The sequence below is a fragment of the Cavia porcellus genome, unplaced genomic scaffold (genome assembly GCF_034190915.1).
Source record: "Cavia porcellus strain 051 isolate PalLab524CR breed Dunkin Hartley unplaced genomic scaffold, mCavPor4.1 scaffold_19, whole genome shotgun sequence".
Taxonomy (NCBI): Eukaryota; Metazoa; Chordata; class Mammalia; order Rodentia; family Caviidae; genus Cavia; species Cavia porcellus.
In genome coordinates, this window is record NW_026947502.1 from 5,985,931 (window position 1) to 6,013,042 (window position 27,112).

At 39.8% G+C, this 27,112-nt stretch overlaps 1 protein-coding gene across 1 annotated transcript; it reads right to left on the reverse strand.

Annotated features, from left to right (window-relative positions):
- Positions 1-2,672: 2,672 nt before the first annotated feature.
- On the reverse strand, positions 2,673-25,768 carry Skp1 (S-phase kinase associated protein 1). Its single transcript, NM_001173015.1, is given in 6 exon segments — positions 2,673-3,392; positions 4,015-4,155; positions 5,939-6,082; positions 11,597-11,670; positions 21,650-21,746; positions 25,665-25,768. Coding segments are annotated over 5 exon segments (492 nt in total). The 5' UTR covers positions 25,665-25,768; the 3' UTR covers positions 2,673-3,356.
- Positions 25,769-27,112: the final 1,344 nt, after the last annotated feature.

A 27,112-nucleotide genomic window follows, 5' to 3' on the forward strand; every position in this document is an offset into this window, starting at 1 on the left:
ATGTACTTTCCATTAAAAGAGAGGTATAGAGAGCGGTAATAAACATTCTTCCATTCCAGCTGGGAGTTACCCAAGTCTCCGAAATCCCTTCACTATCTTTCCTAAAGGGCACAGTCCCTGAGGTTAATCACGATTGAGTTATTGGGCCAGGAATACAACTCAGGAGCATGGCACCTGCTTGGCAAGTGTGAGGTCATGAATTCAAGTCCTAGTACAAAGAAAGACATCCCTCTCTCCAGGAACCTGTAAGTGGAACATGTCTTCACAGTGCATCAACAGTAACCACTTTCCCACAGACCTGTCCCCAGCTCTCCCCTGACGCAGCACTCTTCCGATATATCAGTAGGCTTTGTAACCTGTATTTTAGGGTGACTTCTGCTCCTTACAGAGAAATGCATGGAGCAATGCTGCTAAATAAAGTTAAGTCTTGCCATCCAACAGCCTGTCACTGAACCTTGGAACAGCTAATAAGCAAACTGCTTTAGATGGACACTACACATGTATCAGTATACTGTGGTTACTATTTTCAACTTACACAAGAAGCAGAAGCAAGGCTCTGGTTGCAAGGCAAGGCTTCATCCTACCTTTGTTTAGAACACTTGAGAGGTAAGAAGGTAGAACCAAGTGTGCCACTGAAGACTGAGATCTGGCCTGGCTGCTATGGATGGGCAAAGGCCTCTTGCTGCAGGGAAGAGCCTGGGACACTCTCGACAGACTTATTAAAGGAAGAATGGACCTATAGCAGGAAACAGGAAAAAGGAGGTAGGAAAGTAGAGCTATAAATTGCCTATTTTCTGTTGGGTGAGCTGTCCCGATCTCTTATTATATGGTTTTAAGATTATTGGGAAGTTTTGTTTGGACTCTTAAGACCCAGGCATCCAGTATCCAGCTACTCAGGAGGCAGGAGAATCACTTTAGCCCAGAGTTCCAGACCAGCTTGGCTTCTGTCTACTTTATGTCAAGAAAGGAACAAATATGTACACCACCACTTTGTCCAATCTTTCTGAAACATCCCGGCGTTCTTTAGATATGGGTAGTCATGCTACTCCAGCCACACTGACCACTCCTGAGTGTTACACCACCCGAAGGCTAGTACAGTAAGGCTGTTTCAGACTCAGAGGTGGGTACTTCCTGTACAAACCCAATGCGACACATGCACCTTCAGCAAAGACTTGACTCTGTCAGACAGTGGTGGGTATGTTTTTAGCAGAAGCAGATCTTTACAGCAGGAATTGGCAGAGGACAACTCTGCTACTTTCCCTACTTAACCAGGACAAATGGAAAACTTACTTTCTGAGAATGCTCACAAGGGTCAGCAAACTTTCTGTAAAATGAAAGGCAGTAATTAAGTTTTTTAGTCAAAAGCAGTTTCTGGATTTTTGTTTTTCGCATTTTAAATGTTCTATTATGAAAAAATTCAAACATATGCCCAAGCAGATAAAACAGAAAGACAGATTTCTACTCAGTTTCAATAGTTATCAATCCATGGCCGGTCTTCTAGCTATAATCCTACCCATTTCTAACCTCTCCTATTTTGAACAAATCCTGATGTCATCTAAACAATTCACTAAACAATTCACTGGGGACCTGGAAAACATAAGGTCTTCTCATTTTATTGGAAAGAGCACAATCATCATAATACTATTTGTCAAATTATCAGTTAGTTTTGTTTTGAAGACAGGGTCTCACTATGTAGCCCAGCCTGGCCTCAAATTTGCAGCAGTCCTGCCTCTGCCTTGTGAGTGCTGGGATTACAGTCATGGTTATTTTCTGTTGTATATACTTTTTTTATATAAATTCTCAATGTAAAAGGCATTTAGCTCTAACTCTGGTAGAGAAAACTACATTTCACTAGGCTACGGTGACTTTGAGATAAAAAGTGAAAAGTAAAGTTCAACCATTCTATTATCCAGTAATGATCTCAGCCAGAATAGCTCACTATAAATGTGAAAAGAATACAACAGACCAGGAATGGTGGCACACACCTGTAATCTCAGCACTCAGAACGCGGAGGCAGGAGGATTGCTCTGGGTCTGAGACCAGTCTGGGCTACACAGTAAGTTCAGGCCACCTGAACTACATGGTGAGACCCTGTCTTCAAAACAAAACTAACTGATAATTTGACAAATAGTATTATGTTTAAAAAAATAATAATAATTAAATTGTATGTGAACACAGATGATGACAACTATGAAAGAAAGAAAATAGCACAGGAGAGAAGAGTCAAAATATGAGAGCCATCTCAAACCATCAAAACTCATTCACTTGTAGAGAAGGAACGCTACAAACAATGGCAGTGCAATCTTGTTTAGAACTGAAACACTGGCCCAGTTAACCACAGAAATGTCAATCAGAAGTCTCTCTCAGTACCTTCTGGTTCTGTCAGCTGCCTCTAGCAAGCTAGAAAGTGAACTGCCTAAAAATCTTTTCAAACTAAATATATGTAATCAAATTAACTCATTTAAGAGACATATTTAAACCCACAAAAGCAAATTATTTACTACCTACTACATAACTACTTTTTATTGAAAGTATCTTGCACTCATGATTGATGTTTTCTGGGTTTTGCCACATATATTAATATTAAAGGTTACATTACCTTTTACATGCAAGTAGTGTGAATAGTTTTCCCCACACAGAAACAGTGATGAGAGAAAGATGACATACCACATGAATTAAGTGTTGTCTTTAATTGAAAAGCTAACAAACTATCTAGTTACATTTCTCCCCCAAACCACAAACTTGGTAGTTACTGAATCTCTAGGCAACATATTCAAAGCTGAGAAGATAAAAAATTTAAAAACAAATAAAACAAGTCCTCAGGTCCAACTAAGGCAGCCCTGCTACATCCAGGCTACTCTATACCAGTGATACTGCTTGATGCTAGGAGGTTGGAAGACGTCCTAAATAACCCCACTTGGAATAGTTACTTCAAGTAGCCTTTTTCCAGTTTCCATCTTCTGAATAAAGATAATATTTTGTTAATTCTATTTCAGAAAACTTTCTGCAAGTTGTTTTATTTACAGTGCCAACTTTTAAAAGCTCACTAGAGTTAAATGGACAATAAACAAAAAGAGGGAAAGCTCGAAATGTCGACTTTCTACACAGAACCCACAGTTCAGTTTTTATTCAGAGTAAAGAAAAACAGCAATTTTTGCTCAGACTAGAAGAAACTCAGCCACTGGTTTGGAATCCGTACTCAAACTACACATGCAATGAGGACAATTATTATGCTAATACAACTGATTTGCCGCTGCATTTGTCTATTGTTTGTCTAATATTAACAATTATAAACAGAGCAGTGCAACTAGTATTTGGAACAATCCTTATAGTGTTACAGTGTCAGGCACAACTTTTCACTTCTCTTCACACCACTGGTTTTCCTTGCGTACCTAGAAGAGACAGAGATAAGCAATACTTTAACTTGAATATTCTTCTAAGACTTGCATGCAGCCCATACAAATTCATCAATCGCCTGCAAGATAAGATAGACCCATAACTGGAGAACTATCAGGTTGTAAAGATAACTCTTGATTCCCTTTCTTTGTTTCCCCAGGTTTTTATTCTGCTCTGCTGAAATTTTCAGAAAAGTAAAGCAATGAATTTGTCATCAAAGCTGGCAGAGCACATTCAGTTACTTCACATAATTTCTGTTCAAACTAAATCAACAAAACATTCTGATCTATTCATTTCTTCCCATTCACTAAGCTGCTCTGAAATATGCAACACTCTTGCTTTGGGTCTGCTTGAATCAAATATTTCTGGCTTACACAAAAGGCCCCAAAAGTGCTAAAGCTAATGAACTAATATGAAGTAGTTCATCTGGATCAAACCCCGTTTTTTTATGCTTAAAAAGGAATAGTATCATCTAAGCCTTTAGACTGAGATCAGTAAGAGCACAAGCAGGATGACACAGCAGTACTACTAACCCCAAGCATCAAGACTCCTTGATATAAGTATCTCTTTCACTTTCATAAAAAGCATGTGATCAAAGATAAACTATATGCTACCTACCTGGGCTTCCTCCTCTTCAGTGAAGTCATTTTTGATATTAAAAGTCTTGCGAATCTCCTCAGGAGTTTTCCCCTTGATCATATTGGCAACAGTCTTGCATGTAACATCAAGCAAACCTTTGATGTCTAGGTAGTTTGCTGCCTGTAAAATGATAGTTTTCATTAAAGTATACTAGATGTTTTAATCTAAATGCAAAATTAGTTACTGATAATCCATACCTCAAGTGCTATGTTAAGAAATTATCATTTTAGGAAATTATTTTTTACTCAATACTGTCTTATTCAGCAGGATGTAGTGGTGCACTCCTGTAATTCCAGCACTTGGGAGGTTGAGGCAGACTGATCATTGCAAGTTTGAGGTCAGCCTGGGCTACATACTGAGTTCAAAGCTAGCCTGAACTACATAATGAGACCCTGTCTGGGAAAAAAAAAAAATTTAAAAATCTTAGTCTTCTGCTTACTTTAATTATAATTTTTACTACCCTTTTTGGCAAAACTAAGAATAGAACCCAGGGTCTTTGCCCTGGACTACATTCCCTGCCACTTTTTTTTAGGAAGACAGGGTCTCACTCTGTAATTCAGGCTGGCCTTCAACTCACTATGTGGTCCAGGCTAGCCCTGAACTCATGGCAGTCCTCCTGTCTCAGCTTCCCAGGTAGCACACTACAGGTGTGCACTACCACACCTGGCTTTCTTTTTTCATTTTTTGAGGCAATCTTGCTAAATTGCCTAGAATGGGTTTGAACCTGTAATTCTGTCTCAATCTCCCAGCTCACTGTTAAGCTCTTTCCTAATACTGGTTATAAATGCTATCAATTTTCCTGGAGCATTGCATTAGCTGCATTCCACAGAGTTTTCAAGTGTTTTACTACTATCTAACTGAAAATTCTTTTAATACTGAAGATTTTTCTTTGACCTATAAATTACTTAGAAATTTGTTAGCTCTTTCGGTTACTGATTTTTTGTTGGTTTGGTTTTTTTAGAGGGTTTCATTCTGTACACCAGGCTGGTCCTGAAATTGCAACTCATCTGTCTCATCCTCCAGACAACTTGAACGAAAGTTGTCTTATGGTCCAGAACACACATTACCCTGAAGAGTGTGTATGCTGCTATCCTTACGGTAATGTGCTATAGATATCATTTAAGACAAATTAGTTAATAGTGTTATTCAAGTCTTTTGGATCTCTACTAATTCTCTACCTACTTCTGGTTAGTTAAGAAACAAGTATTAAATCTCTAACTACACTTTTTACATTTAACTTTCTCCCCCTTCCCTTAGTTTTTGGAAGCTCTGCTTCCGTGTAGATGTTTGTGATTATGTCCTACTAACAAACTGATAACCTTATTATGAGATGCCCTCTTGTTTGTTTGTTTGTTTGTACCAGAGATCGAACTCTGGACCGAGCACTTGCCAGGCAAGCGCTTATGGCGCTGAACTACATGCCCGGCCGAAAGAGCCCTCTTCACCCCTGTTAACAGTCTTTGCTTCAAAATTTTTAATACAGTCATTCCTTTTTTTTTTTTTGGACTAGAGCTTATTATCATGTTTCCCCCTTTCCATCCTTTAATTGTGCCTTTATACATAAAAGTTTCTTATAGACAACACAGCTGAATCTTGTTTTCTTAAATCTGATCTGACATCTCTGTCTTTTTACTGTTTTGGATCATTCAATTTGGTTACTACCATGTGAGTTGTTTTTAAAAATAAATGTTTACTAAAAGGCAACTATACTTCCACTTCATGGTAACAAACAAAAACAAAACGTATTAGTTACAACAATATTAAAATATAAAAGTGATAAATCTCACCACAAATGGATTTAAATGTAAATTCAGACAGAATTAGATTTCAATGCCAATGAATTTACCACATTTAACTCTGTAATAATTGGCAAAGGAACAGAATTAATACATTAAAAACATACCAGAATAAGTTCAAAAAGGGTTCCTTGGTCAACTTTCAGGAATTCTTGGTCCCAAACAGGGATATCATCTGTTCGCTTTTCTTTGTTCTCATCATCCTCAGGAGGAGGGGGGTCATCCTTGTGGTGGGTACACCACTGAATGACCTGTAACAAAAAAGTCCAATTCCTATGTGGCATTTTTCACATGGTTTCTGCTGGGATAGTTAGAAACTGACTTGAAAAGTAAATTACAATTGGTGTCTTGATTCATGAACTCAATTCTTTCCACAAGTCTGGTTGCAACCAAATTGCAAGTGTACACACACTATGCTTGCAATTCAGTTGCAACCCAACTTGTGAAAAGAATTAAGTTTGTGAACCAATATAGCACTGTAATAGCCAAACTTAAAAGTAAAACTGAAGCTTAAAGAATCTTTACAATCCTAGAAGGTAGAAGAGTTTGTTAGATAAAGGCAAACTATACAGTGTATATATTTGACTATGTTAAAAAACTTCTGTGAAAAAGAATGATAGCATCGGACTGGAAACACATCCTCAACAAGTAAAACCAACAACTGATTAAGAACTACAGAATATAAAATCTTAAAAAATTACTACCAAGAAATGATTTAAAGATATAGACAATTAACAAAAAAATGAATAGTCAAATATGCTCAAGCTCACTCTATCAGAAATATAGTCAGATACTAATCTAGATTTACAAATAAATCAACATTCTGACATTATTAATTACTGGTAATAGGGGAAACAAACCCCCCATTTTTCTAATTCAAGATATAAATTTTTTTTTTTTTTATACCAAGGATGAAACTCATGACCTCGTGCTTGCCAGGCAGGCGCTTATGCCATTGATCTAAATCCCCGACCCTATAAATTGTTATCTTTAAAAATGAACCTAGGATTCTTAATAAATCTATAACCAAGTATGTACTTTACATGATAAACAATTCCACATTCCCTAGGTATGTGCATAAGACTACTGAGTACAATGTAGAAACAAAGCAGGAAAAGCCCATCTGCTTTCTAAGTAAGGAAACAAATACATCTCAAAGTCTGAAGATATTAACAAGATTAGGTACAGTAACATAAAAGACCAAAATCAATACCTACAATGTGTTAAAATTCTAAAATCTAGATAGTAAGTACATGGGTGTTTGCTGTGCAGTTCTTTCAACTTTTCTGTATCTTTACACAGGGATAAAAAAGGGCACAACTGAAAAATTATATTGCCAGGATACCAAAAGAAAAAGTCAAGCATGAAGCTTTAATGAAATAAACAGTATCTTTCCAAGAAGTACTCCAATTGCTGCCTATAAGAAGGATCATACCTACAAGAAGGATCACAAATCTGAGTCCTGGGCAGTTTAGGAAATGCGATCCTGTCTCGAAAATAAAGCAATGGCTATACAGCTCAATGTGAAGGCTGTGGGTGCATACGGACAGATGGATGGATAGTTACATGGATGAAGCTCAGGTGTGAACTGCAAGCCCCTGGATTCAAGTCTCACAATGGAAAAAAAGAAAACAACAAAAAATCAGGGCCAAGCATATAGCTCAGTGGCATAAGCACCTGCCTGGGAAGTACATGGTTGTGAGTTCTATCACCAGTACCAAAAAAAGAACGAACGAACGAACAAAAGAAAGGAAGACCCACCCCAAAACACAGTACTAGAATTCAGAAAGAATGAGATCTAATTAGATAAAGTTTCTACACCATAAATCACATAAACAAAATCATTAAAGATCTTAGGGATGAACCTTGAAAACATTAGGTAGCCACTGAGGTAGTCAAATTGAGAGACAGCAGAAACATGTTACCAGAGGCTGGGGGAGAGGAGGGAATCGGAAGCTATGTCATAGGAACAGTGTTTCAGTTTGGGATGATGAAATCAGCTGGTGATGACGACTAAGTTTTGGAGATGGCAAAAGATGGTCACAGGACCCTGATCAATGTACCTAATGTCACCAAATAGTACTTTAACAAGTTCAACTGGACATGGTAAAACTATCTGTAATCCTGGATACTTGGGAAGATGAAGGAAAGGATCATAGTCTGGGAAAGCTGAGAAGACTCTGTCTCAAAAAACCAAAAAGAAGCCCAGCACTCCCTGGGTTCATTTCTCAGCACGCACCATGCTCTCCCCTCAAAAAGCTAGGCTGTAGTGGCCAACACCTGTAAGTCCAGCACTTGAGGGCTGAGGCAGGCGGATATTCAGTTTGAGCCCAGCCTAAACAACTCAGTAACTTTGTGAGATCCTGCTGCAAAATTTTAAAAGAAATAAAAAAATAAATTTTTGGTGAGTTTTTAAAAAAGTTTTGTTTTTGAGCTAGGGTTTCACTACTTAGTTCAGACTGGCCTTGAATTCACTAAATAAGTAAGTAAAAAACTTAAAAAGCTGTCCTCAGACAAAGGATGAACATTTAGAATATCTAAAGAACTCAAAAAAAAAAAAAAAAAATGAATCAGACCCTCCTCCCCAAATTTAAAGACTCAATCCAGCCAGGCATGGTGGCGCGCACCTGTAATCCCAGGAGACAGGCAAGAGGACTGCTGTGAGTTCAAGGCCAGCCTGTCTACTTGTCAAGACCTAACCCCCCCCCCAATATATATATATATATGAAGAAAAATAAAGCTCAGCATCAGTGGTCACTTGAGAAATGCAAATTAAAACAACAGAGATTCCATCTCACTCCAGAAAGAAAGACTATCATCAAATCAGTAACAAATGCTGGCTGAGCTGTGGGGGAAAAGGAATCCTTCACTGTTGGTGGAAAAGTAGACTGCTACAGTCATTGCATAAATCAGTGGGGAGATTTCTCAAAAAAACTAGAATTAGAGTCGGGCATGGTGGCTCATGCCTGTAATCGCAGCATTTGGGAGGCTGAGGCAGGAGGGTCGTTGTGAATTCGAGACCAGCCTGGGCTGCAAAGTGAGCTCAAGGACAGCCTGAACTACATATCGAGACCCTGTCTCATAAAGACGGAAAAAAAAAAAAAAAAACTAGAATTAGAGAAGTTCCATTATTGACCCACCTATTAATTCCCCAAACAGTCAAAAGCATCATACCGCACACACTTGTTTACACAGCACAGTTTGTAACAGCTCAATCTGGAAAATAGCCCACATGCCCATCGAAAGATGAATGGATAAAGAAAATGTGCTATTTATGTACAATGGAGTTCTACACCCTGCCATAAAGAAGGATAAACTTGAATCGTTTGTAGGAAAGGAGATGCAGCTTGAGACCATAATCTTAAGTGAAATAAAATGGACACACAAGTTTAAATTCTCTACCATTTCCCTCGTGTGAGAAACCCACCCTGGAGCACACTGGAGGATAGCTATTGGGAAGTAGGAAGAACATGTTCAAATGGGAAGGAGAACAAGGGGGAAGATGGGGAAGAGAAGGAAGGAAAAATGAAAAAGAATGAAAGGAGAAAAATGGAAACAAAGCTTTTGTAAATGGGGATGGGAAGAAGGCTTAAAGGGAGGAGAAGGAATAGGGAAACAAACAAGATATATTACGTACAGTTAATCCCTTATGATGAATGTGATCAATATGTATGGCAAGTGTATACTAATAAAATAAAAAATAAAAAGGTCCAGGGATGTAGCTCAGTGCAGAGCTCTTACATTTACTTCCCAATGTTGGGGAAAAAAAGTTAAAATAAATCTTACATTATACATATCTTATTTTTTAAAGTTAATTAGAAAGATAGGCAGATGAAAACGCACAACACAGAATACAAATGCCAACAGCCCATGTTAAAAATGTTCAGGCTCTGAGAATCACTTTTAGGGAGACAGATAACAGGCAACACTGGTAAGAATATGAAAAAAAAAGACAACTGCAGCTCATGCAGGAGTAAAGTCACAAGAGGACACGTAAGCTGAAACAGGTAGTACTCCCTGTAGGAAGAGGCCATCTCTAGATTTGCTCAGTGTACCCAGTGCTCTTTTAGAGTAACAGGCTAATGAAACAGCTTGCTGTGTTAAGGAGCTGTGTGCCCTGAACTACTACCTCCTATTCAACACGGGAAATTGTTTATGCTTAGACACAAAGATGCCTGACTGCAACAAAAATGTCACTGAAAGCACTTTTCATTCTCAACCTCCTACTGGGACACACCCACTGAAAAGAAATTTTTTTCTTTTTGCTAATCACATATTGTTGTTTCAGTAATTTTAGAAGTGCTAATGCAAAAGACAACTCAAATATTCACAATACATAACATTCACAAATAAACTGCAACTAATTTCCAGTCATAATCTTACTACATACCGTTAGAAAAAGGATGCTACACATCAAGCTGAAAGACCACTGTTTTGTTACATAAAGAAAACATTCAAAAGTTTATAGTTTGAGGGCTGGGGATTTAGCTCAGGGGCATAAGTGCCTGCCTGGCAAATGCAAGGTTGGGATGGGGATTTAGCTCAGCGGCATAAGCACCTGCCTTGCAAGCAGGCGGTCGTGAGTTCAATCCCTGGTACAGATTATAAAAAAAAAAAAAAAAAGCTAGGTGCAAATGCAAGGTCATGAGTTCGATCCCTGCTACAAAAAAATAAACAAAAATGTATAGTTTGCTACATTATGAGTAAAGAAAAATATACTTATGTTACTATCTGCATTATAAAACACAAAAAATAAATGGAGGGGTATTAGAATAAACTATTATACATTCTTTTACTGATAGTTTTTAAACAGTTTTTATGTATTGAGGAGGCCAGCGGGAGTACTAGGAATCAAACTCAAGACCTCACACTTGCCAGGCAGGCGTTATACCACCAGGCTAAATCCCTACTTTAATCATTTCAAAAATATAAAGCTAAGAAAGCAGTCATGATTTAAGAAGGTAGTCATGATTTAATACCATGATGTTCTGAAGGATGTTATGTTGATTATTTTGCCAGATCAATAAAAATATTTTACATTTAGATCATCACAGCAAAGTACTTGCAGATGCACCAAGTAGAGAAATATTTGTGTCAATGACAGAGGATATGCCTAGCATGCCCAAACCACCAAGTTCAAACCCCAAAAAATATTCTGGTGCTCAACGATAACAGTCAACTGTAACAGAGCAGACAGGACTTTTTTCTGTATATTACTGTATTGAGAACATTCAAGTAAGTGCTGAAGAAAAGCCAAATGTTTTAGTTTCAATACAGACTGTGCTACTTTGTACTGTTACGAGGGTAGTATAGTTTGAGGACAGACTAAACTGACTTCAACTAAAATACATATATATCCCAGTAAGATCTATACCACAATAAATTTAAATGTGGCTTGCATTTACTTTCAGCCATTTTTGGTCTTAAAAAAAAGCAGTCTCGGGCAACCCACTTTGTTTTTCTCAATAAATATATTCTGCTCTTAACCTCCAAAAAAAAAAGGCAATCTGTATTTTCTTATTTTAGGGTTAGAAGAGTCATACGCTACATTCAGAATACACATTTATATACAGGAACAATGGAAGCATATTAAAGCATAAAGACTAAATCTGTTATGAAGTCTTAAGCATTTCAAGTCTAAAAATAAGTCCCTTAAAGATTTTACGAGGAGGTAAGGTTGTAGCTCAGTGATGGTATATGTGTTTAACAGGTTCGAGATCCTGGGTTCTAGTCCCACACCAAAAATAAGTTTAAAAAGTCCTTACCTTTTTTAATATCGCTGCATTAACGTTTGGTAGAGGAACTGGGTCATCATCTCCTTCATCATCCATTCCCAAATCTAAAAAAACCCAGAGAGAGAGACTATTACTTTTTTACTCCAACTAGATTATGTTTAAAACCCTAAAGGCATAAGACTGGCTCCTGTAGACCCATCCCTTACTTTTCTACTGTGAATTTGTACTTTAGCATTATAGTAGCAAGGTGTGCCTTTCAGGACCTTTACCTGAGAGATACAGGAAGCACTTTATGTGTTTACTCACTTGGTATGCCAAAAGTAGGTACATGTGCATCCAGGATTTGGACCCACCCTTATGCCCCAGCAAATAGTTTTTGTGTATGTTTAACCAAGCATCACAAAGGGTCCAACAGACCCACAACTTCTCAGGATTTGTTTAAAGTTTTCCTTTTATTTTTCTGGTATATGTAATTCAATTCAATACAGTGGCACATGAAAAACCAGATTTGCAAGTTTTGGAGAAGGTCAAAAGTGAATCATCAGATTACTCATGCATGGATGATGCTGATCCATTATGGTAAAATCCATGCTTTCCTAACAGGAGAGTGGTACAGGTATACCATGATGATGACAATGATTTTGACAATGGCCACAAGTGAGCCAAAGTTCCTGTAACAGTGAAATGGAGCAAAACTTGACTGATACAGGAGGAATGCAGATCTCCTTGATTCAAATGACAAAGACAGCAATGTAAGTAGACTCTGACTAGTCAAAATGTTGCAAAATGGCCATCTAAACACCAATTTTTAGGACTAAAAATACAGTGAAGGCCTTAGCAAGAGTGGAACATTAGACAGAATGCCAGCACCGTACTCAATGTTGCAAATTGTAACAGAGGACATGCTACAAGGTGCTATGAAATACACAAAGGCTGAAATGAAAACCACCATATTCAAAAATTACTTACTATGACATCTCACCAGCTCAGAGGTCTGCTGTACTTAGCACAGATTTCTTTGGTGAATGCAGGAATATAAGACTTACAGAAAAGCAATGGGTGAAAATATGGCATTTTTATGGATGTTCTGGGTCAGGGTTTTAGCTCAACAGCACAAGCACCTGCCTGGCAAGCGCTAGATCATGAGTTCAATCTCCAATATCAAAAAAAAAAAAAAAAAAAAAAAAGATGTCCTTGCAGATGTATGTGAAGACTTATTCTTTTAGTTTAGACACTTATCTTGGAACTCAGCCATCAGGTCCTTATTCATATAATAAACCAAATGGTGCTGTGAACAGACTTGTTGCTCCTTACAAAATAATCAAAATGTGACATTCAAGAACTGATTTACCAGTTTCCAGTTGATGTTACATGTGCTAGGGGAGCACAAGGTGACCAGCATGGGAACTGTATGCAGAACAAAGCAGAAACTCCAAACGAAATGTTCCAATTTTAAAACAGAACCTTATAGCTCAATCTTTGTTTCTGAAAGATATAACATCAGCCCCCTATATGGCAAAAAAAAAAAAAAAAAAAAGCAAACTGGTACTGTTGATGTCCATTTCATCATGATAGAAATACTGATAGGAAAACTTCCAATAAAATGGAAGTCAGAGATGGAAACTTTCACCAACAAAACCAAATGTGGAGTAGCTGTTTTTTTTATAAAGTAAGCACCCACTGATGTCACTTGAAACACAAAACATTGGCCAAAAATAGTTGTTTTACTCAATCCTAAACATGTATGGCCTAAGTATTTTCATAATTCACAAAGAAAATAACAAATGCAAAATATCCCAGAGATATTTTCTTAAGAGGATTAAGACCAGAACTCCTAAGAGATCATTTACAGCAGAGAAACACAAACTGTTTCTGCCCAGGGAACTATGCCAGAACACTGTGGAGCACACTGGTGAGTGACAAATGAACAGGCAGGCACAGCATCACAAAGAGCTACTACGACAACAAGAAAACAGAAAAGATGTCAACTGTGTCCTACAAGAAAATACAGGAAAACAAAGCCTACAAACAGTATAAACAATGCTGGTGTATGAAACACACAATTGTACATGAAAACTGCCTGGGTTGTGACAGGTGAAGCAAAGCATATTTCTGTGGTAGACCTTTGTGTTTACACAGTAGTTTATATAGGTTTCTCGTTTTTTGTTTTTTTTTTTTTTTTTTTTTTTTTGTCTTTTAACTTTTTATCGGTACCAGGGATCGAACTCATGACTGCCTGCTTGCAAGGCAGGTGCTTATGCTGCTGAGCTAAATCCCCAGCCCCCTGGTTTTTCATTTTTAATGTTATGTTTTAGGTTTTGTAAGCAAGTAAACAGCTGATGAAAAATGCTGAGGTCTATTCTAAGCACTCATCACATATTTAATAAAGATTTGATAATTTGATAAAGATTTAGCTCAGCGGCATAAGCACCTGCCTTGCAAGCAGGCAGTCGTGAGTTCGATCCCCGGTACCAATTAAAAAAAAAAAAAAAAAAGATTACTGACATCTTATTTTCCTGCTAAGTGCATGTTGTACAATATAGTATAATAAGCTCCTGACAAATCACGAAGGGAAGAGGTACCAAGACTGCCACGCAGCAAAGGAAAGCTAGGCACATATGCTGTCAGTGTAAGCAAGCTGTCATATATGAAGACTGCCTTGGATATGATAGTTGACGCAAAGCTGACTTTTTTTTTTTTTTTTTTTTTTTTTGTCTTTTTCATTTTTATCGGTACCAGGGATTGAACTCACGACTGCCTGCTTGAAGGCAGGCGCTTATGCCGCTGAGTTAAATCCCCAGCCCCGCAAAGCTGACTTTTGTGGTAGAACTTTACTGATGCTTTCATTGTAGTTCATATAGAAACTTATTTCTGATGTTATCTTTCAGGTTCTCTAAGAAAGTACACAGCTGAAGTGAAAATGTTGATACCTACTCTAAATGTACAATACACCTTAAGAATTTAATTTGTTTTATGTTCCTGTTAATTACATACTGCATAATAAAGTAAGAGCCTCCTGACAAAACAGCAAGATCACTGAGATGTCATTATGTGCAATGAAAAGGCCCAGGAAAGCACGCCATGTGCTGGCAGTACAAGCAATGCATGTGTATGGGATATGCTGCTGTTGTGTGTGCAGACTGCCTCAAGTGTGATAAATAATTTTTTTTGTACAGTGTTATTGGTATTTTCACTATAGTTCATGTGGAAATTTATTTCAGACTTTCTTTTTCTTCTTAGGACAGGGTCTCATTATGCAGTTTGGACTGGTCTTCAGCTCTCTTTGTAGCCCAGGCTGGTCTCGAATTCTCAACCATCCCCCTACCTCAGCCTCCCAAGTGCTAGGATTATAAGGGTGTGCCACCGTGATGCCTGGCTTTGATATGTTTTTACACTCTGTACACCAAAAATCAATTGATGTTGAATATTTTGATGCTCAATACTAAAAGCAAAATATTTTCATTTTTTCCCAAGGACTAACCTTATAAAATTAAAATTAATAATTCATCAATAGAAATATATAAACAATAAAAATGGGTCTGAGAGACCCACATTTATGCACTGTGATGGCGAAATTAGTCTTATGCTCCAAAGGTTACACAACTTGAAAGACATGTTGTCTGAAAGAAAATAAAAATTACTAAGAATAGTTCTCTTAAAGAAAATTTAAAATCAGTGTTTCCTAATGATAGGTCCATAAACCAAAAACTATGTAAAGTTGAGAGTTGGTAAATACAAGATTATAGGAAGGAAGTGCTTAGAAAGGAGTACTTTTTAGAAGGAAAAAGGATTTACCAATTCAGGGTGAAGGACTGGGAAACTATCTGGAAAAAAATAACATCAAAGTTGTACCCTATTATTAGAATTATTATTATTATTATTATTTTTTTTTTTTTTTTTTTTTAGTCTTTTGAGACAGGGTCTTGCTGTGCAGTTCAGACTGGCCATGAGCTCACTTTGTAGCTTAGGCTGGTTTCAAACTCAACAATCCTCCTGCCTCAGCCTCCTGAGTGCTGGGATTACAGGCATGAGCCATCACGCCCAGCTATTCTTAGAATTTATACTAAACTCTTCAGACAAAATTGCATTTAGAAAATGAAGCTTCAAAAAATTGTAATAAAATACTGAACTACCCAGATCTGAAGCCTAACAGACAACAGGTTATATAGGAACTGACAAAAACAAGGCAGACAATCCCACTCATACTTTTATTTTCAATCTTAAGTTTTTTCAAGATAGGTATAAAAAGATCTATGTCATCTGAATCAAGTGGGAACATGCTTAAATAGTTGTCTGAAACATCTCCAGAAGGGCACTTAAGAAACTGTTAATGAAAAAAAAACACATTGGGCTGGAGGGCTCAGCGGCATAAGCACCTGTCTTGCAAGGGCGCAGTCGTGAGTTCAGTCCTGGTACTGACATAAAAACAAAGAAAAGAATAAACTATTAATGATACATCCAGCAAAGTTAAAGAGAACGTGGGCTGAAGGACTTCCTTTCCATATATAACTTTTGTTACGATAAAGGCATTACCTAATAATGTTTCCTTGGTAAAGGCAAGTGAATTTTAATGAAAAATATCTTAATTAATATTCATGTTACTTAACATTGTGAATGAAGTATTTTTCAAGACCAAAAGGATCTATCCTCAGCTTCCATACAACTAAAGAATTACCAAGTAAAGTTACTTTAATATTTATCAAATGTTAAAATTAGAGGCCAAAAAAGTTATTACAGTACTGTCCTGGCCAATGCAGACATGGCCATGTGCAATCAAATATTCAAGTCCCTAATACACACCAGGCACTGTCCTAGGCATTGAGTCAATAGTAAATATAAAAGCAAGTTGCAATTTTAGAATTTCTTCCTAAAAGAGGCAAAAACACAAGCAAAGGGAATGGCAAACTCAAGGGCCATCTCACAGAAATGTCTGGTGTGTTCTAAAAGCAGTAAGGGAAAACACAATGCATACCTGTAGTGTCAGGTACTCAGAAGGCTGAGGCAGGAAGATCTCTTGGGCCTAGGAGATAAGGCCAGCCAGAGCAACATGGCAAGACTCTGTCTCAATAAACAAATTAACTACTTACCAGTCCAATTATTTAAATATAGGACAACCCAAAATTCCTTTTGGTTAATTTTTTAAAGATGATATAACAGGAAATATAAAAATGACAATTTTCAGCTGGGTGTGGTCGTGCAAGCCTGTAACCCCAGCACTCAGGAGGCTGAAGCACGAGGACTGTTGCAAGTTTGAGACCAGTCTGGGCTACAAAGTGAGCTTAAGGCCAACCTGAACTGCACAGGGAGACTGTCTCAAAAAGAGCAGAAAAAGAAAAGAAAAGAAAAAAAAAAGACAGTTTTATCAAATATATTCAATATATATATTGAATATAATTTTATCAAATATATTCAATACAAGAATTGGGCAGTTGCCAGGCAATACCAGCACTTGGGAGGCTGAGACAGGAGGATGGTTTCAAGTTTGACAGGAGCGGGGCTGGGGATTTAGCTCAGCGGCATAAGCACCTGCCTTGCAAGCAGGCAGTCGTGAGTTCGATCCCTGGTACCGGTAAAAACAAAAAAGACAAAAAAAAAAAAAAAAAAAAAGTTTGACAGGAGCCTGGGCCACAAAGTGAGCTTAAAGGCCAGCCTGAACTGCATAGTGAGACCTTGCCTCAAAAAAAAAAAGAATCATCAAGCGGTAGAAATGACACCTGCCAGAGCAATGCCTGAGACAGTCAGTACATACGTGTACTGCCCTGGTGATAAGTGACATAACCGTTAAGTAGTTAAAAGACCAAGGAATATAGTATTACTAGACCAGCGTTAGCAAGGAAGAAGTGTAACAAGTAACATGAAATAACGGGAGATGAGGGCTCTGGGACATTGTACGTTTTGAGCACAGTGAGAAGAGATGACAGAGAGCAAGGGGAAGTCAGGGAAACCAACTCTGGGGCTGACTGACATTAATCCATGAGGTAATGGCTTCAAGGTTCATGACTAAGGAGGAAGTAAGAAATTACCTTCAAAATGCATACAAAATTATATAAAGTTAATAGTTGGCCAACAAAAGGGAAGTGAACTGTAAACTCGAACTTTGTTCGAGAGAACAAAGTTTATATCATGAAAAGTATAGAGTTGCCACCGGCACCTTGAAGGGGGAAGACTGTCAGAGAAACTATTATTTTTAGGAAGAAGGGATCAAGTGCTCTGGTTTCCTAAATGTAAAGTATCAGATATTCAAGGACGGCTGTATATGCAAGTGAAGCTATCAAGAGATGAGACGAGCTCTGACTTGGATCTAAAATGCCCCTAGTCCCTACTGTGTTTGGCAAGTGACTGGATCATGGGGCATTACAGCCGGCTTGCTGTTGGAGACGACAGGGTCTGATCAGGGTGAGGTCACTGAGGGGTATAACCTGGAGGACGCAGCTCCTCTCCCTACTCCTTCCTTCACCCTCTGCCTCCTGTCTGTGAGCAGCTTTTCTCCACCACACCCCTCTGCCATACTATCCTGCCTTGGAGCCAGCTGACCACGGACTAAAACATGAGAAGATAAACCTCTCCTGCCTTAAGTTCTGTGGGCCAGGCATGGTGTCTCAGTAACATTAGTAACTAAGACAATATCAAAACCATAGATAAGCATGGGAATTGGAAGACAATATCAAAACCATAGATAAGCATGGGAATTGGCATAGTGATGGTTTTATAACCAGTGAGGCGACAACTAAAGGAATGACAGTGGGTACAGACATAAGGAAGAGGTCCAAGGATTCAGTTCTGAGGGAATATGGGCTGTAAAGCTGGGAAAACAGAAGGGTGTGAGTAAATTAAATATCCTGGGAGCTGGAGATTTAGCTCAGTGCGTTAAGCACCTGCCTGGCAAGCAAGAGGTCATGAGTTCAATCCAAAAAAAAGTGTTAAAAAATTAAATCCCCTGGAAGTGAGAAGTATCAAATGCTGTCTAGATAAAAACCAAAAACAATGCACTTGACCAAACAAAGGTTGTTGAGCTTAATAAGCACTTCCAGTGAAGTGGTAAAGAGGACATTCAAAAGCAATTTAATCCAGCTTATCATGTATGAATGAATTCACTCATCCTCCTTCCCACCAGCGCTTTGTCCCTTATCCCCACTCAGCTTACAGTAAACTATAAAATGACAGTATCTCTCATTTGCATCATTATTTATGTTCTTCCTGAACAAATGTGTAATATTTTTAATCAAAATACAGAAAGAAGACACATTACATAAAATATTTGTGTTGCTGAATTAAAAAAAATTTTTTTTGATCTTTTTCATTTTTATCGGTACTGGCGATCGAACTCACGACCGCCTGCTTGCAACGCAGGTGCTTATGCCGCTGAGCTAAATCCCCAGACTAAATTTTATTAGTTGGGAAAACACCACAGAAAACCAGACTGCATTCAAACGTTATCTGGAAGAAGACCTAAAAGTCACATTAAAGTTGTTATGGTTGTAAATGATTACTTCTCTAGCATTTAGATATACAATGTTTTCTTGCTTTTAGACCAAATACACAAAGAACAGCAGTTATTCCTTTAAGCTACTTAGTTTCAAGGACTTCTGAAAGACTGTGTCCTGATACTGCACCCTGGACCTGAACAAGTGAGCCAATGCACATGTATGCATGCCAAGATTTCCACTTCTGACTGTCCTGTGACTAGAAAGTTTTGTTTCCTAAGTCATAAGCAACTCTAACCAGAAACACTGTAGATGCAAAACAAGAAAAGCAGTTAATTATGCCAAATTCACAAGACTCCAGACCTCAAGATTCTAGAAACCTATACACACTACTGGTACTTACGATGAAACCATTCACCTGAGTCCCAAAGGCTATGGTCAGAAAGAATCATTTAATTGCTATCAGTCCACCTGCTTCAGTGATCAAAGCTAGCATAGAAAACTTTCAAGGAGCTCTATGTTCTCAAAACTGGCAAACCGTCTTTGAAGTAACACAGGATAGGTTAGTGTGTCAAGCATCAACTAAAAGAAATAAAGAACACTTTCATTACCAAAGCAAATATTCTGGCAGCTATTTTAATATCACTTTCTGTATCTTTCAGATAAAGCCTTACTCACCTGCCTTTACAGATACTTGGACTGCTTTCATAATTTGGGGGAGGGGGAATACCAGGAATCTAACTCAAGACCTCATGTTTGCCAGGCAGACACTGTGCCACTGAGCCATATCCCAGGCCCTGCTTTCATACTTGTTTTTGTTTTTGGTACCAGAAATCAAACTCAGAACTTCACGTTTGTCAGGCAGGCACTGTGCTATGGGGCTATATCTCCAGTCCTTTTACATACTCTTTTTTTATTAGTGACCACACCAATTTCTTCACCCAATGAGTACGTGATGAACAGTAACCACGGGATGCACCGAAGGGTTTATAACCTTAAAGTCATGACCTACATTAAGTTAGTAGGATATGGAACTGCAAGTACCACATGACTGGTACCAATTACCAAAAAAGAAATCAGTTTTTATCAGAAAACAGAAATCATTCATTTAGAAAATTGAAGACACACCCCCGCAATTCAGCTTCTGCCTCTGCCACACCTAGTACCTGTTTGAAGTCCTTTAACAAATACAAGATCCTTCTCAAGTAGAAGGTATACAGTGTATGAGTCTGGCAATCACTGTAGTTACCTAGAAATGTTCCCTCTTCCCTTGGCTTTCCATGAGTCCTACTCCACTGATTATCTAGTTCAGGCGAATTTCTTATCAACCCAGCCCTGTCTAACCTCAGCTTTCACATGGTCATGCTCCCATAATTTATTCTAGAAAGCGAGTCCATCTCTAGCAGTCTACAACTCAGGTGTCAAGAGTCACATTCTCAACTGTCTAGGAGATTGCTACATAGATCTTTTGAAGAAACTGCAAACACACTCATTTTCTTCTCCATTCCTCTCATTCACAGCTCTCTCATTCGAAGTATCAGAATCCCATCACACCCCAACAAACCTCAGCTAAAAACCTCAATTTTACTTTTCTCTAATTAATCTCTTGTCTACTGTACCTCAGAATGATCTCCCAAAACATTCTAGTTTTACTAGATTTGGGGAGTCGGTTACCTGAACTCAAACTCAGGACCTTATGCTTCCCAGGCAGTACTAGATTTGAAGTAGTTAACAACTTACTAGCACAACATACTTTATACTGCAGTTTATCCAAAAGCCTAATAACCTCTGTCAAGATGTTCCCATAGCACCATTTAGCATACAACTTGATTAATGTACTAATTACAGCAAGTGACAGTTAGCTGTGTTTACTGTTTGCTCCCCTCCTACTTATAAATTTTTCAAGGGCACAGATCATGACTCACTTTGCCACCAGCATATAACTAGCACTTGTACATAACCCTTCTCTCTTCATATAAGTACTCATAAGCTTCAGCTCTTTCCTATGTAAAAATTAGTGACAACTGAGGACTATAGAATATTTTTATTTGGGCCAGGGGTTTAGCTCAGCAGCACAAGTGCCTGCCTGGTAAGCAAGAGGTCATGAATTCAATCCCTGGTTTAAAAAAAACAAAAAAGTATTTTTATTCTTATTCCAACAATTTTAAGTACTGATTGGTACACCACCTGCACATGATTAATGCCTATCAATCCACTGGTGGCACTAAGAGAACATGTTAACTAGTAAGTTTCAAAGCCTGTATTCTTGCTTGTTTGTTGTGCTGCATGTAGCACACCAAACCAAAGTTTCAGACCAAAGAGACAGCTTTTTAGAAGAAGAAAAAGAAAAAAGCTTATTCCCTTTGATGAAACAGGGTGCTCTGTTTAGCTGCCATATAGCAAGACAGCTCTTTTCCAAAGGCTTTATTTTTTGTCACCAGAACTTTAATATCCAAATTTGAAACAACAATGAACCACTGCTTGGAAATTACATCAATCTTTAATGTAAGTTTTATCCATTTTATAATGATATAATACAAACAATACAGGAAGAATGACCTGAGTCAGAACAAGCAATTTGTACTTTAAAAATTTTCACAATTATCTCAAAACACTATTTCTTCCCCTTTCCTCCCAACCAGTTTTCTAATGAACTTACCTTCCAACATGGTCTTGATTGTCACAGATTGTTTGGCAATTTCAACATCAACTTCAAATATCTCTCCATCAGAACTCTGCAACTTAATTGAAGGCATCTAAAAAAAGTATTTTGAATGTGAAATCTAAGACTACTTCAACATGACAGTTTAGCTATAGTCTCAGAAAAACCTCTAACTCATTAAATTAAAATCCAGAAGACCTGTTATGGTATATGAAAACAGTGTTTTCTTTAACTGGCTAGTCTACAAGCATTCCCTAACATTTGTATAAATTTCTGTGCCATTACTTTTGATGAAAAATATGTTTATAGGGGCTGGGGATTTACCTCAGTGGTGTTAAGCACCTGCCTGGCAAGTGCAAGTTCATGAGTTCGATCCCTGGTACCCAAAAAAAGAATATGTTTAAAATGAAATGCAAGATGTGATCAAAATATACAATGTTTACATTAAAAACAATTAGAGTAAAAGACACATTGCCATTAATCCATCTCCATTTGAACATATTCCATTGCTGCCATTTTCTGAATTTCTGCCAAATTCTCTTTCACATCTTTTAAAAGATATCATCAAAAATATGGTGACTACTGCTGTCAAGTGCCAGCCAAAATAAAGGCAGGCCTACAGTTTAGCTGGGCATGATGGCATAGGTGTTACCTCAGCATAGGGAGGCTGAGGCAGGAGAATCACTGTGAGTTCAAGGGCAGCCTGGGCTATGTACTGAATTTAAGGCCAATCTAGGAGGTCCAGTCATCATAAAAAACACCCAAAAAATTGTGGTTTGAGGGCCAGGAATTTAGCTCAGCAGCTCAAGCACCTGTCTGGTAAATGTGAGGTCATGAGTTTGATCCCCAATACAAAAAAAAAAAAAAATTGCCATTTATTCTCATTCACCTTATTTATTGGATTTTGCACCATATGACTTCTTTCCCCAAAATCAAAATGACCAGGAAAGGTAAACATTTTGAATAGACACTAATTTTTGTTTGCTTGTTTGTTTTGGTACTGGGGATAGAACTTACAATCTTGCCAGGCAGGGATTTATGCTGCTGAGCTAAATCCTAGGCCCTGTAAGCGTTTTAAATTAATTCAGGGAGGCAGCCTTGACAGTGAAAGAAAGACACAAAAGATAACTTCCAGAATTGCTTCAGAAAGTGGCAAGAACAAGGAGAATACGTATGTTCTAAGGAAAGGAAGAGGGTATTTTGAGAAAGATTAATAACCAGTGTCTTTTATCATAACAAAATCATTTTTAAAAAGTGGAGCATTCGGGGCTGGGGATTTAGCTCAGCGGCATAAGCCCCTGCCTTGCAAGCAGGCAGTCGTGAGTTCGATCCCCAGTACCAATAAAAATGAAAAAGGCAAAGAAAAAAAGTGGAGCATTCATTGTTTTTTACATATTTACCAGCTTTCTGTCTGCCTTTGTGTGTCCACCAAATTCTATTTGAAAACTTAACTGGCACAATTAACCACCTACCAATCTCAGTGTGATAAGTCCAAAATAAACAAAGCTACTCAACAACATAGTCATTACTCCATAGTGGGTAAAGATCCAGAGAGCAAACCAGGATATGCTCACTTATGTCTAAAGCAATTCAAGATTATACTCAAGAGAGTAAAAGTACTTCAGGATAGACAGACGTCAATACATCTTCTTAAACCTCATTAAGGAACCTAATTTCGTATCTTTCATCACTTACAGTCCAGTTGTCCAAGTTTAAGGTCTCCTGGTAAAACAGCAATAATGATAAATTCTTACTTGCTTCAAATATACATTTATTAACTCAAATTAGGACTCATTTTTTAAAATGTAGCTTTTATGTTAAAAAAATTAGGCTATTAACGTCAAAGGACTTCGATGCCGACAAAAATTTTTAAAAACCACTAAAATTAAAAGTTCTTGGTCAATAAAGTCTTACCAGTCTCAAATTCTTTCCTTAACTCTTCCAAGAAAAGAGCAGCAATATTTGACTGCAATATTCAAAACCGCTTTAAAACTCACATAAAAAAAAAGAAAAATCCGCTCACATACAGCTTTTAAATGCCTGTAACTAATCCAGTGTTGTCACCATCTACTTATAATATCTCTGACACATTACAGGTGGCCTGTATTTGAAAATATTGTGAATTTTCACCCAAGTATAGAGTTTGGAATTTAAAACATTCATTGCACCCATTTTAGATTTAAAGACTTTACACCCACTACATCATTTAAAATACTCATTTAGCTTTTCCAAGACAATTGGTCCTCTCCCTCAAGCAAACAAGCTGCTAGAAGGAAGCAAAATGGTAAATTTGTGTTTTATAAAAAGCCACTGAAATATCCAACTCTCACTCATGTAGTTGGCGAGAATCAGATCTCTTTTCTGCTCAGGAACATTTCTGCTTCTCCATGTTACCTACTGCCTACCAATAATACAGTCACCCTCGATAGATAAAGTCCCAGGGCAGAGGACCCTCCCTGTGACAAGGCAACAACGAAAGGCACCCTTAAGACAAAGTACCTTAAAGTGAGGTCGCGTTTTAATTACAAAACACTTAGTTCTAGTCTGTTTCCCGAGCACTAAGGAGGCTGAGGCAAGAGGATCACTGTGAGTTAGACTAGCCTGTGCTATAAAGTGAGTTCAAGGCCAGCCTGAACTGCGCAAGCCCCTGTCACACAAAAACAAAAACTTTGTTCTTACATTCCACAGTACCATAATGAACAGTCCAGAATTATAAGTCTAACAGTTAGTAAAATTACTTTAAATCAAAACAATCATTTCACACTTTCTTGAAATAATTCACGATTGAGATGTGCTTAGGCATAGCCAAATTCGGCTATTAGGTTACTTTTACAGGAGCCTACATCTTATTAAATAACAGGGAAGCAATCGGTTAATCGGTAATCCGATGCACCCTGTAATCCTAGACCTCAAGAGCACTTTTATTGCTACACTTACAGTAAGTACAAAATTTTTTAAGTTCTAGTGGGTGAGATTTTGATTTGACCTTTTTCAAATGCATTTTTTCAATTCTTTAGTCCTGTTCTTGCAAATCGCTTCACAGCTGGCATTTTAAAAAAATGACCCTATCACACGGGTGAGGGGGATTAAAACCCATTTGAATGATCCGAAATTCTGATAACACTTTTTAAACTACAGGAGGTAGCTTTATCCTGTAACACAAAAACATTCTATGTTCCTTGGCCGCCGCCAAAAAGGCCCAGCTCTGGGTTCGGCCCACTGATTTTTAAAAAATGCCCCAAAGACCTTAAGTTTTCTTGAAAGTTGTAAAGAAGGTGAACGTTCGATCACTCCAAAAAGCCGGACACCTCAACAAGTCAGAGCTCCTGAAAACTCACACCACCAGGACAACGGTATCTGTTATTACAACAGGTATTTCAGGAGCTCCGGGCCGTGGCAAAATAACGCAAAGAAATACTGAGGAAGACCAGGCTGTTATCTGCAAAAACTCGCCGGCAGCACAGGTAGAACGGGAAGACAGTGACGCCAGTCACGGGAGAGAGAGAAAGGCGCCGAGACTCCGGGGGACAGCCCACCACGACCACGCTCCTCGCCACAAAAAGCGGGCACAGGCACGCCCACGCCACCCCTCTAAAGCCGCGGACCCCGACCCAAAGCCCCGCCGCACCGCAGCCGCCACCCCTCGCTCCGGAGCTCGGGGCCGCCAGCCCGCCGAGAGAGGCCCGGGCCGCGGCCTGCGCCCTGGACCCGAGCTCCGCGCCACTGACACCCGGCCGCCGCCAAGAAGGCCCAGCTCTGGGTTCGGCCCACTCGCACGGGGCGCCGCGAGGACGCGGGGCCGAAGAGGCCGGGCCGAGCGGCGCGCGTCGAGGGTAGTGAGATCTGACGGCGCTTCCCGGAGGACGGCAGCAGCCATGGGCTGCTCTCCGGGCCTGAGACCAGGCCGGGCCCAGTCGCCGCCCTCCTCACGCAGGCCGAGGCCGCCTTAGGCCACCGCCCAGCCCGCAATCCCGGCGCCACGGCCCGGTTCAGCTCGCAGGCAGCTACTCACGGTGTTTGGTCTCTAAAGAACTGCGGGCCAGAGGCCAACGGGGGGGAGGAGGAGCGGGAGGAGGAGGAGGAATATGTCCTCACACGTTGGAGAAAGGCGGCGGCAGACGAAGCCACTAGAGCGGCGCCGCGCGGCGTCGGCTTTTATAGCAGCGGGCGCAGGCGCCAAGGACCCTGGGACCGGACGCGTCACACAGCCGGCGGGGCTGGCCACAGAGATCGCCTGACGTCAGGGGAGCACAGCAGGGTGGGTTTAGGACACCGGCTGGGAGGCAGCGGGCCCCGCGGACCGGTGGGGAGGGCTTTTCACTCCACCCCTCAGCCTCGAAAGGCACTCGGGACTGGCTCGGATACCTCCGCGGCTCGGAAGGGTCTTTCAGGCAGGGGCTGTCTTAAGCTCAGCGAAGGACCCCAGGAGAAGCCTGGAAACAACAAACAAAACGGGGTGTGGGTGTGGGGGTGTGCTGTCTGCTGGGATGGTGTGTGCATGTGTCCTCTAATGACACAGTCAGACCTACCCTCACTCTCCACAGTAACTCGCCAGGGTGAAATGTTACCTTTTTCTCTCTTTCTCCAATGAGTCCCGAAGCGTTAAGTAGAGAGCTAGGATTTGAACTTTACTCCACAGCTTGGAGTTCCCGGCACTCCTCCTCCCCCCGCCCCTTGACCTCTGTGAAGCTTCCAGACCCAAAATAGCAATTGTTAGGAAACCCAAGGCCTAGAGGGAAGATGCTATCCAGCAGCCGTTCTTTCAGTACATAAGTCACTGGGCCTGTGACATGATAGGCGCGCACACACACACACACACACACACACACACACACCACCCGAGCTGTGTATCCGGCAGCGGACTATGCTACCAGGCCCAGCTAGACAGAGCCCTGTTGTATGGCTTGCTCCCAGGAGGCTGTGATAAGGTCGACAGGATGAAGCAGCTCTAAAGAAAAGGGAGAAGTCTGAGAGCCTTTCCCTGGCCTCACCCTGGTCAGGGATTGTGCAGCTGCCTAGCCGTGCCCTGCTCTGCCCGGCCCGAGGAACAGTACCATCCCCTCCCTAGGAGGCCAGGGCGCCCTGCTCGCTTAGCTAACAGGCACGTGATAGTACTCCTGACACTAGGAGGACAAAAGACGCTTCCACACAGGGCCCCTGAAGAAACCAGAGACCTGCAGCTCCTCTGGGACGGACTGTGCAAGCAAGCCAAGCAGCTCCTTGGGTTACCAAGTCTTTGTCTGCAAGCTGTAGTATCCAGTGTCTGCCAGGTGCCACCGCTGATGACAGAGATGAAAGGCCCACAGCTCCACTTTTTCTCTGCAGCACAGCCCTACCTCCACCCACCCCACCCTACCCCACCCCACCAGCGTCAGGCCTCCTGGGGAAAGCCCACTGCAGCTCTTTGGCCTATGACACATAGGATGCTGCCTTTATAACGTTGTAGGTATCTTCTGCAGC